The sequence below is a fragment of the Pristis pectinata genome, chromosome 18 (genome assembly GCF_009764475.1).
Source record: "Pristis pectinata isolate sPriPec2 chromosome 18, sPriPec2.1.pri, whole genome shotgun sequence".
Taxonomy (NCBI): domain Eukaryota; kingdom Metazoa; phylum Chordata; class Chondrichthyes; order Rhinopristiformes; family Pristidae; genus Pristis; species Pristis pectinata.
Window position 1 is genome coordinate 40,780,983 of NC_067422.1, and position 12,740 is coordinate 40,793,722.

The 12,740-nt window shown below is 47.7% G+C and overlaps 1 protein-coding gene across 1 annotated transcript in view; it reads right to left on the minus strand.

The window, feature by feature from the left end:
• LOC127580150 (baculoviral IAP repeat-containing protein 7-like) overlaps positions 1–12,366 on the minus strand; it is a 49,879-nt gene extending 37,513 nt beyond the window's left edge. Inside the window, exons 1-2 of the mRNA XM_052033362.1 lie at positions 11,742–12,366; positions 7,525–7,624 (exon numbers count right to left, since the gene is read on the minus strand). Coding sequence (XP_051889322.1) covers positions 7,525–7,624; positions 11,742–12,366 — 725 coding nt within the window. The remainder of the gene's footprint in view (positions 1–7,524; positions 7,625–11,741) is intronic.
• Positions 12,367–12,740: the final 374 nt, after the last annotated feature.

Consider the following 12,740-nt stretch of genomic DNA (forward strand, 5'->3'; position numbering starts at 1 on the left):
TCGAGGTAAAGAAGGAGGCAGTGTTGGGTCTCCTAAAGAGCATTAAGGTGGATACGTCCCCAGGACCTGACGGGATATACCCCAGGTTATAGAGAGGCAAGAGATGAGATTCCTAGGGCCTTGACCGGGGTCTTCATGTCCTCTCCAGCCACAGGCAAGATCCCGGGGAACCAGCGAGTAGCTAATGTCATTCTGTTGTTTAAGAAAGGAAATGGGGATAATTCTGGAAAATATCCCTTGCTGGAAAACATTCCAAGGATGTGGGAGCATTGGAAAGGGTGCAGAGATTTACCAGGATGCTGCCTGGTTTGGAGAGTATAGATTATGAGGAGAGACTAAGGGTGCTAGGGCTTTATTCTTTGGAGAGAAGGAGGATTGGGGGAGACATGATAGAGGTGTACAAAATATTTAGATAGAGTGGACAGCCAGCGCCTCTTTCCCAGAGCACCAATGCTCAATACAAGAGGGCATGGCTTTAAAGTAATGGGTGGGAAGTTCAAGGGAGTTATCAGAGGGAGGTTTTTTTACCCAGAGAGTGGTTGGTTCATGGAATGCGCTGCCTGGGGTGGTGGTGGAGGCAGGTACATTGGTCAAATTCAAGAAATTGTTAGATAAGCATATGGAGGAATTTAAAATAGGGGGATATGTGGGAGGAAGGGGTTAGATAGTCTTCGGTGAGGTTTAAAGGTCGGCACAACATTGTGGGCCAAAGGGCTTGTATTGTGCTGTACTGTTCTATGGTTCTATGGTTCTATAGCCTGGTGAGTCTCACATCAGTGGTAGGGAAGCTATTGGAGAGGATTCATAGTATAGTAGTTAGCATAACTATTACAGCGCCAGAGACCCGGGGTTCAATTCCTGCCACTGTCTGTAAGGAGTTTGTACGTTCTCCCTATGTCTGCGTGGGTTTCCTCCGGGTGCTCCGGTTTCGTCCCACATTCCAAAGGTGTACAGGTTAGGAATTTGTGGGCGTGCTATGTTGGCGCTGGAAGTGTGGTGACACTTGCAGGCTGTCCCCAGAACACTCTACGCAAAAGATGCATTTCACTGTGTGTATCAATGTACATGACTAATAAAGATCATATCTTATCTTATCTTAGGGATAGGATTTATCAGCATTTGGGAAACCATGGCCTAATTTGGGACAGTCAGCATGGCTTTGTGGGGGGCAAGTGGTGGCTTACGAACTTGACAATGTTTTTTGAGGAGGTGACGAGGGTGATTGATAAAGTTAGAGCCGTGGATGTTGTCTACATGGATTTTAGGAAGGCGTTTGACAAGGTCCATCATGGGAGGCTGATCCAGAAGATTAAGATGCATGGGATCCACGGTGACTTAGCCATTTGGATTCAGAATTGGCTTCCCCATAGAAGACAAGAGGGTTGTGGTCAATGGGACTTATTCTGGCTGGAGGTCTGTGACCAGTGGTGTTCTGCTGGGATCGGTAGTGGGACCTCTGCTGTTTGTGATGGATATAAATGGCCTGGATGAAAACGTGGATGCATGGGTTAGTAAGTTCACAGATGATTGGTGGTGATGTGGATAGTGCAGAAGATTGCCAAAGGATACATTGGGATATAGATCAGTTGCAGATGGAGTTTAATGTGGCCAAGTGTGAAGTGTTGCATTTTGGGAGCTCAAATCTAAAGGGACAGGACACAGTTAATGGCAGGACCCTTAGCAGTGTTGATATACAGAGGGATGTTAGGATCCAAGTCCATAGCTCCCTGAAAGTGGCTACGCCGGTTAATAAGGCGGTAAGGAAGGCATATGGCTTGCTTAGTCAAGGCATTGAGTTCAAGAGAAGAGAAGTTATGTTGCAGCTTTATAAAACTCTGGTTGGGCTACATCTGGAGAATTGCATTCGATTCTGGTCACCCCATTATAGGAAGGATGTGGAGACTTTGGAGGGGGTGCAGAAGAGGTTCACCAGGATACTGCCTAGATTAGAGGGTATGTGCTGTAGGGAGAGGTTGGACAAACTTGTGTTGTTCTCTCTAGAGCAGTGGAAGTTGAAGGGAGATTGGATAGAAGTTTTAAGATTATGAGAGGCATAGATAGAGTAGACAACTGGTATCTTTTTCCCAGGCTCGAAATGTCTAATAATAAAGGGCATGCATTTAAGGTGAGAGGGGGAAAGTTCAAAGGAGATGTGTGGGGCAAGTTTTTTTACACAGAGAGTGGTGGGTGCCTGGAATGTGCTGCAGGGCTGGTGGTGGGGGCAAATTCGATAGAGGCGCTTAAGAGGCTCTTAGATAGGCGCATGAATGTGTGGGAAATGGAGGGATGGAGGGATATGGACATTGTGTCGGCAGAAGGGATTAGTTTAGTTAGGCATTTCATTACTGGTTTAATTAGTTTGGCACAACATTGTGGGCCGAAGGGCCTGTTCCTGTGCTGTAATGTTCTGTGCTCTATGACTCACTGCAATTCACCTACCGCTGAAACATGTCCATGGTGGATGCCGTCTCCCTGGCCCCACATTCATCTCTGGAGCATCTGGATAACAAAGACACCCACGTCAGACTCCTAATGATTGACGACAGCTCCACCCTCAATACCATAATTCCAAACAAACTCATCTCCAAACTCCAAGATCTGGGACTCAGCACCTCCCTCTGCAACTGGATCTTGACTTGCTGACCAACAATTATCCTCAATGCTGGTGCCCCACAAGGTTGCGTCCTCAGCCCTCTACTCTACTCCCTGTACACTCATGACTTCGTGGCCAGTTTGGCTCCATCTACAAGCTTTCAGATGATACCACTATAGTGGGCCATATCTCAAATAATGATGAGACAGAGTGCAGGAAGGAGATAGCCTCCCGACTTGGTGTCATGACAACAATGTTTCCCTCAATGTCAGCAAAACAAAAGGGCTGGTCTCTGACTTCAGGAAGGGGGCAGAGTAAACGCGCATCTCTGTATCAATGGTGCTGAGGTGGAGATGGTTGAGAACTTCAAATTCCTAGGTGTAAATATCACCAGTAGCCTGTCCTGGTCCAACCACGTAGACACGATGGCCAAGAAAGTGCACCAGAACCTCTACTTCCTCAGAAGGCTAAGGAAATTCAGCATGTCCCTGTTGACCCTCACCAATTTTTCTAGAAGCACCATAGAGAGCATCCTATCAGGATACATCACACTTGGTATGGCAACTGCTCTGCCCGAGAATGTAAGGAACAGCAGGGAGCTGTGGACACAGCTCAGTCTGTCATGAATATCACCTCCCTTCCATGGACTCCGTCCATATGTCTCGCTGCCTCAGTAAAGCAGCCAACATAGTCAAAGACCCCACCCACCCCAGACTTTCTCTCTTCTCGACATATAGTAAAGCTTGAAAACATGTACTGCCAGGCTCAAGGTCAGCTTCTATACTACTGTTATAAGACTCTTGAACAGACCGTTTGTGTATTAAAGATGAACTCTAGATCTCTCCATATGTCATCATGGCCTTGCTCTACCTGCACTGCACTTTCTCTGTAACTGTAACACTATATTCTGCGTTCTGATATTGCTTTTCCCTTGGATTACCTCGATGGACATATTTTGAAATGGTCTGTATGGATGGCTTGCAAACTAAGTTTTTCCCTGTATCTCGGTTACAGAGAGTCACAAAGTCACACAGCATGGAAACGGGCCCTTCAGCCCAACTGGTCCATGCCAACCAAGATTCCCATCTAAGCTAGTCCCATGTGCCTGTGTTTGGCCCCTATCCCTCTAAACCTTTCCTATCCATGGACCTGTCCAAGTACCTTCAAAGTTGTTAATGTACCTGCCTCAACCACTTCCTCTGGCAGATCGTTCCATGGACTGACCACCCTCTGGGTGAAAATGTTGCCCCCTCAGATTCCTATTAAATCGCTCCCTTCTCACCTTGAACCTGTGCCCTCTAGTTCTTGATTCCCCAGCCCTTGGAAAAAGACAGTGCATGTCCAACCTATCTATGCCCCTCATGATTTTATACACCTCTATAAGATCACCCCTCATTCCCCTATGCTCCAATGGATAAAGTCCCAGCCTGCCCAACCTCCCTCCACAGCTCAGTCCCTCGAGTCCATGCAACATCCTCTTAAATCTCCTCCACACTCTTTCCAGCTTCATGGCATCTTTCCTACAGCAGGGTGACCAAAACTGAACACAATACTCCAAGTGTGGCCTCACCAACGTCTTGTACAACTGCAACATAACATCCCAACTTCTATCCTCAACGCCCAGACTGATGAAGGCCAGGGTGCCAGAAGCCTTTTTCACCGCCCTGTCTACCTGTGACGCCACTTTCAGGGAACCATGTATTTGTATTCCTAGGTCCCTCTGTTCTACAACACTCTCCAGGGCCCTGCCATTCACCGTGGAAGTCCTACCCTCATTTGTCTTCCCAAAATACAACACCTCGCACTTATCCGAATTAAACTCCATTTGCCATTCCTTGGCCCACTTACCCAGCTGATCGAGATCCCTCTGTAGATCCTGATAATCATCGTCACTGTCAACGACACCACCTGTTTTAGTGTCATCTGCAAACTTACTAACTGTGGCTTGTGCATTCTCATCCAAATCGTTGATACAGATGACAAACAGCAATGGACCCAGCACCGAACCCTGAGGCGCTCCACTCATCACAGGCCTCCAGTCTGAGAAACAACCTTCCACCATCAGCCTCTGCTTCCTACCATCAAGCCAATTTTGTATCCAATTATCCAGCTCTCCCTGGATTCCATGCGATCTAACTTCCGGGGCAGCCTACCATGTGGAACCTTATTCAAGGCCTTCCTGAAGTCCATATAGACCATATCTAGCGCCCTGCCCTCATCGACCTTTGTTACTTCTTCAAAAACCCCAATCAAATTCATGTGACATGATCTCCCATGCACAAAGCCGTGCTGACTATCCCTTATCAACCTGTCTTTCCAAATGCTTCTGTATCTTATCCCTCAGAATCCCCTCTAGTAACTTACCCACCACAGATGTTAGACTTACTGGTATCTAGTTCCTGGATTTTTCTTTGCAGCCCTTCTTAAATGGAGGCACAATATTCACCACCCTCCAGTCTTCCAGTACCTCACATATCACTGATGATGGTGCAAATATCTCAGCCAGGGCTCCCACAATTTTCATCTCCAGCTTCCCACGGTGTTCTTGGATAAAGCTGATCAGGTCCTGGAGATTTATCTACCTTCATACGTTTTAAGACATCCAGTATCTCCTCTGCTGTAATGCAGACTGTCTCCTAGAGCTCCCCACTAACTATTTAAAAGTCAGAAATCTTCATGTCTTTCTCCATGGTAAAAACAGAGGAGAAATACTCATTGACGACCTGGCCCATCTCCTGTGGCTCCACACAAAGATGTCCCCTTTGGTCTTTGAGGGGCCCTATTCTCTCTCTAGTTACTCTTTTCGCCTTAATATAAAATCTCTTTGGATTCTCCTTAACCCTCTCTGCCAATGCGATCTTATGCCCCCTTTTTGCCCTAATGATTTCCTTCTTGACTCCTGCAGCCCCGATACTCCTCCTCGGATTCACTTGATCCCAGCTGCCTGTACCTGACCCATGTCTCTTTCTTTTTCCTGACCAGAGTCTCAATATACCTCATCATCCAGGGTTCCCTACTCCTGCCAGCCTTGCCCTTCACTCTGACAGGAACATGTAGACCTTCAGCTCTCACTATCTCACTTTTAAAGATCTCTCACTTGCCGGAGGTCTCTTTGCCCACAGGCAACCTACTCCAAGCAACTTTTGCAAGTTCCTGTCTAATACCATCAAAATTTGCCTTGCCACAATTTCGAACTTTAACTTGTGGACCAGACCTGTCCCTTTCAATCACTAATTTAAAATTAATAGAACTATGGTCACTGGTCCCAAAGTGCTCCCTCACTGACACCTCAGTTACCTGTCCTGCCCCATTTCCCAAGAGTAGGTCGAGTTTTGCCCTCTCCCTAGTAGGGCCTTCAATATGTTGTGTGTGACAATAAAAACATACTGTCTGCCATTTCTCTGCCCACATTTCCAACTGATCGATATCCTGCTGAATCCTTTGACAAACTTCCTCACTGTCCACAGCTCAGCCAATTTTTGTGTCATCTGCAAACTTACTAATCAAGCACCCTACGTTTTTGTCCAAATCATTTGTACATACAGATCACAAACTGAGGTCCCAGCAGTGATCCCTGCAGAACAACACTGGTCACAGACCTCCAGTCACACCCTTCCACCACTACTTCTCTGTCTTCTAGATTGAAGCCAATTTTGAATCCAATCTCCCAGGTCTCTGTGGATTCCATGTGGCTTAATCTTCTGGATCAACCTATCGTGAGGGACCTTGTCACTGCCCTACCCTCATCTATCATCTTTGTCACTGCCTAGAAAACTCAATCAAATTCATAAGCCTTGACGTTCTCACACAAAGCCATGTTGACTGTCCCTAATAAATCTCTGCTTTTCCAGATGGAAGTAGATCCTATCCCTAAGAATCTTCACCAATAATTTTCTGACCACTGAGGTAAGTTTTCCCTACCACCAATATTCTGATCAATCTCTTTCTCTTTGTTTTTATTAATTTCCCAGGACCTGAGCATCATGGACAAGGGCAGGCATTTGTTGTCCATCCCTAATGACCCTGAGAATTCGGGGGTGAGATGCTTTCTTGAATATCTGCTGTGCTTCTGATGGAAGATGCTCCCACAGTGTTGGGGAGGGAGTTTCAGGATTCTGAACAAAGTTTTCTGACTCAGAGGGACCCTGGTCTTCCCATGCTGCCCTTGTCCTTGCCAGTACAGGTCGTGGGTTTGAGAGGAGCTGCGGAAGAGTCTGGGCAAGTAACTGTGGTTACAAATTGCAGCGATGATGGCTCAGTGATGGCAAGAATGAACATAGAGGGTGATGGACAGGTTGTCAATCAGACAGGTTGCTTTGCCCTGAATGGTGTCAAACTTCTAGAATAGCTGCACTCATTCAGGCAGGTGGGGAGTGTTCCATTACATACCTGACTTGCCTTGTACATGGGGGAAGGCCCTTTGACCCACGATGTCGTGCAAACTAATTAAACTAGTAATGAAATGCCTAACTAATCCCTCAACCTGCACAAGGTCCATATCCCTCCATTTCCCACACATTTATGTGCCTGTGTAAGAGCCTCTTGAATGCACCTGTTGTATCTGCCTCCACCACCGCCCCGGCAGCACGTTCCAGGCACCCACCACTCTCTGTGTAAAAAACTTGCCCCACACATCTCCTTTGAATTTACCTCCTCACCTTACATACATGCCTCTAGTGTTAGATCTTTCGACCCTGAGAAAAAGATGCCGGCTGTCTGCTCTATCTGTACTTCTCACAATCTTATAAACTTCTATCAGGTCTCTCCATGCCTGAATGTTGTCTGGGACTTACTTGCCTGTAGGCAGGGGCTGCTTCACTTGCTGAAGAGCTGTGAATGGAGTCAAACGTTCACCCAGCTCACGGGCACACACACACACATGTAGAAACACTCAGCTCCACACATTGCCTGAAACCGTCCAAGGTGAGTACCGAGGAAACCATCTGGCGTGCTCCATCCACGGGTCATCACCCAGCTCCCAGTTCCTGAGTCCGCCATCGCAGTGGAAACACTTGACGTTGTCCCGGTGACCTGTCAGACACAGAATCCCAGCGGTAACTTCCAGTACAACATGCTGGACCCAGAGCTACAGATGCTGGACCACAGCTGAAGGCCAAACATCTCGAAGCATAGGGCTGAGCAGCCTTTCCATTCACTGCTGGAGGTACGAGGGGGGTGGGGGGGGAGAGACACCCCTTCATAGGGGGGAGGGTGGGACAGAACGAGCAGACAGGCCCAGGGATGGAGTGTTGCAGGAACAGCTGGGAGTGGGAGCTACAGCAGAGGGAGGCTTGGTCACTCCTGTGGACCTCAGGGAAGGGAGGGGAGGGTGTGGGGAGGGAGTGGAGGAGAGAGGAGGTAGGTGAGGAGAGAGAGGGAGGGGAGAGAAGGGGAATTGAGGGGAGGTAGAGGAGGGACAGGAGGAGAGGGTAGGGGAGGTGATGAAGGGATGGAATAGAGGGTAGGGAGGGGAGGGGAGAGGGAAGGGAAGGAGAAGGGAGGGAGGGGGAGGGCGATATGCAAAGTGAGAAAGGAGGAAGGGGGAGATGGAGGAGCAGCGGGGAATGGGCAGAAGGGAGAGGGGAGGAGGGTGGGGAGGTATGTGGAGGGATGGGGTGACCAGACCTTGCATCAGTCAGAGGCTGATGCATGCTGAGGGCAGAAGGAGCTGGGTATGGAGAGAGCAGGAATTCACGGGTGGAGGGGTGGCAGTGGAGGGAGGGGTGTCAGAGGAGGAGAGGGGAGGGTGCGTTGGAGAGGGGTGGGTTTGTCAGGGAATGGGAGAGGACGGTGTGTCGGGGTGAGGAGGGTTTGTCAGGGGAATGGAGGTTGTGACGGGGAGGGGAAGGTGTGACGGATGGGGAGGGGAGGGGAGGGGAGAGTGTGTTGAGGCGGGGAGGGTGTTGGGGATGGGGAGAGGAGAGAAGGGTGTGACAGATGGGGAGGGGAGGGGAGTTCCCCTCTGCTACGTTAGTACTCTCTGTGTTGACATCTCCTGTGTCAGGGTGGGCTCTCTCTGGGACACAGTTGGGACTGTTATCTGTGAGTTAGATCCTGGGGTCAATTTGTGTTGGGTTCTCTCAGGATCAGAGGTGTCTGGGTTCGGGAGACTTTGAGTGAGTGATTACGCTGAAGTTGGTGTGGGTCTGTGACCTCTCCATCAGCCGAAACTGCTTGATTCAACAGACACGCCCGGGGTCCTGCTGTGTCTGGGGCAAGGTCAGAACATTGTCTGTGTGTGACGTTATCCATTCTTTGATCATCAGATCTCAGCTAAGAAGTCAGTGGATTCGTCAGTACTGATAAACACATTCCTTTTCTGCAGTGTTTCACCTGCTCAGTGTGCACCAAATAATGATTGTGATTGTATTGGGAGTAAAGTCTGCAGTTTGTTCCAATTAAGCAATGGGATGTATCACCAAATAATCTGTTTCATCACTTTGGCCAGGACAGTTGCAGAGGATTCCTCTGCTCTCCCAATGGTTCCTCAGGAAGTCTTCTAAATTTAAAAACTGCTAAATTTAAACAGTGCAGCACTCCTCAGTGAACGTCAGGGAGTTAGAATGGGCAGGAGAGGTTGTGAGGCTGTTCTGTTCACTGTGGGGCTGAGGAAAAATCTGTGTCAAAACTGAATGGTGGTGTGGATACATTGGCGTAGGAAGAACGGTGTTCAAGGGGTACAGGAACACATTGGATAAATGTGCTTCCTGAACCACAGAATATAAGAAGGCGATTCAGCAACATCTGGAACTGCTCCTTGAAAGAGTTATCTCATTCATTGAACTTTTTGCCTTTTCCACTTTTCCCTGAAGTTTCCCTTCAGACACTATTATTAAAATTCCAACCACATTCCTTCCACAGGATGAATCTCAGTCCACAACAATATGCCAGGGAACACCTCCCAGAATCAAACTACATGCTGGCTGAGCCACAATCCGTGCTGAGTCCTGTTACTACGGCTATCAATACACAAGGAATATTTCTTTCCCGAATTGTGTCCAGAGACATTACAAAACATTCCAAATCTTGTAAAATTATTCACTATTAAAATAATGAATAATAATTCAATATCTTAGAAATAAAAATACAAAATAAACTGATGTCATTTACCATCATTCAAATAAATTCCTGCAATTAAAAACAATCAAAAGTCAGGAACATTTTATCTCTCCCAGTCTCCCTTTTGCTCCGAAACGTGTGGGGTGTTTGGCCTCACAGTGCAGGTTGTTGGAGTGGATTCTCCACTGGAGAATTGCCAAATCTTTCTGCTGGGCCTTTAGTCCCAGTGCCAGAGGAAAGGCTGTCAGCAGCTTCAGTGCTTTTGTGATTACGCACACATGCACAGAAACCATGAAAACTCCCATCTAGATACAGAATACAGGAGCCTGAGGGCATGTACCACGAGTCTCAAGGACAGCTTCTATCCCACTGTGGTAAGATTATTGAACAGTTCCCTTATATGATGAGATGGACTCTTGACCACACAATCTACCTTGCACCTTATTGTCTACCTGCAATGCACTTCCCTGTAGCTGTGACACTTTACTCTGTATTCTGTTATTGTTTGCGCCCTGTACTACCTCAATGCATTGTGTAATGAATTGACCTGTACGATCGTATGCAAGACAAGTTCTTCACTGTACCTCGGTACAAGTGACAATAATAAACCAATTTACCAATTTACTTGCAAAATCACACCTGCTGTTTAGCTTCCTTGTGCCTAATTCTGCTGTTAATAAAACCAAGACTCTCCTGTAAGCATTTATTGTGGCCTTCTCAACTGTCTAGCCACCTTTTAAGCAGACATCCCATTCCTGTACCCCTGAACACTGAATATTTAATTTTTATTCTTCCTCCAAAAATATAATTCATACTTCTCTGCAGTGACATTTTTTTTGCCTGTCTCTCAGTATCACTGTATCTGCTTCTCCGTATCACAGAACGTCTCTCCACATCACTGGATCTGTCTCTCAGTATCCGTCTCTCAGTATTTTGGTACCATCTCTCTGTCTCTCTGTATCATTGCCTCTCTGTCTCTCAATACATGTCTCTTGGTACCTGTCTCATTGTCTCTGGGTACATGTCTCTCAATATCTCAGTACCTGTCTCACTGTTTCTCAGTGCCTGTGTCTTGGTATCGCTGCATGTGCTTCTCCCCATCATAGTATTTATCTACATTCTCCCGAAACCTGCTGCTAACCTTATATTTCCAAGTTTCATACAATCTGCAAACTTTAAAATTCTGCCCCACGTACCATTCAGGTAAGCTCTGTGCATCAAAAAAAAAGTTTGGTACTGACCTGTGCAAACACCATCACACACTGTCTACTAGCAACACACAGAAGCTGGAGGAGCTCAGTAGGTCAAGCAGCATCTAGGGAGAGAAATGGACGGTCAACGTTTCTGATTGAGGCCCTTCATCCAGACATTTCTCTCTGTAGATGCTGCCTGACCTGTTAAGCTTCAGCAATTGCAGACTCTTGTGTGTCCACACACTGTCCACTAGTCTTGAAGCTATCTTCACCACAACTCTCTGTTTTCTCTGCAACATTGCCATTGTCACTGTGACCTAATCCCCTGTGGCTTTAACCTTACACACAACTCAATTATTTGATGGTTTGTAAAATTTCAGTTGAAAGGTTGGAATATGTAACTTTATCGGAGAACCACCTCCAACCTTTCAAACTCCAATACAATTTTTGGAGACATTTATTAAGTCACCTGCAAGTTTTCCCTTTTGTCTAAGGAAGAGTTCCTGTCTTTGCGGACAGTGATAACCTCTGAATTTATGAAGATCTTTTGTGTGCCTTCCCATAAAATGGAGATGAGCCGCAGTGCTCACTGTGTCGTCTCCAGAGGGGACTCCGTATAAGTTGAACATTACTCCTCACTTTCATTGCTGGTTTTATCAGCCTGTGAGACAGTGACTGACATACCTGCAGCTTTTGCTCATCTGCACCCCTCCCCCACCCCCAACATTATTATTATTTCTGACGAATCAGTTGCCTTCCTAGCCTTCACACCCAGGTTCACCAGCTTCGTACTGCAGTGTACGAACCAACTCCAGACCCATCCTTCCTCCATTCTCCTCCACATTTACCACACGGCTAATTTCTTCCAAAAGTTTGGAAGGGTTTCATGGCCTTACCTGTGTAGAAGAAGCCTGCCTGGGCCAGAAGAACCGGCTGAATGATGGCACGGGCTGGCCAGTTGCCGAAGCTCCTCAGTCTCGCCTCTTCTGCCTCCATCTCTGCAGTGATCGGCAGTGCCACGTCCTCGTTGCTGAGCCGCAAGAGCTGGCTGACGATTTGCCCGTCCACCACGTCAGCCTGGTAGCACGTTGCAGCCGCCTTGCCGAGGTCTGGGTGGGTGGGTGGGCAGGAGCAGTGCCCGGGCTCTCCGGCCACCACCTGCAGCAAGGTCCTCGGTTGGCAGGCCAGTATTTGCTCCCAGTGACTCCCACCGCGGTTGCACAGAGACCCAGTGAAAGGAACGTTGAGGTGCTGCAGATCCTGAGGTGCCCCAGGAAGCCTCTTCAAACTGCTTGGCTTGTCGTGGGTCACTGAGAAAGGACGGAGGCCATCCATGTAGGAGTCAGAGGGAATTGCAGTGGACCTCAGGATGCTGACCCCCTCCTGACCATCCCCCCTCTCCCCACCCTCTGCTTCCTTGCCATCTGCCTCCTCCTCAGTTCTCCCACAAACCAGACTTTCACTCTTCCCACTGACCATCTCTCCCACCCCTGGTTTCTCCATCACCTCCTCGTCCTGCATCCTTTCTCAGTATTTGGACCTGGCTCTCTCCGATTCTAGCTTCTGGTCGACCACCTGTGGTTAAAGCGAAATCACCATCTTCCCATCAAACATATTCAAATCTTCTGTCCACAGGTATCCTCTCACTGATGGTCCCTTGGCCACTGGAATAACTCTAATGATGTCACACTGTGCAAAGATAAGACAAATTTTCAGAAATAGAACTTGGCAAAATCTCCAAAACTAAATAATTCAGCGGCTTCCCTGCGATCTGGGTCCAGACAGAGTAGGGCCAGCAGTTAGTGAGCCTGTCCCTGGACACACTGTGTTCAACTCAGGTTGAAACCATGTGATCACAGCCAGTCAGCTCTGGAAATTTCCAGCAATTTATTTTG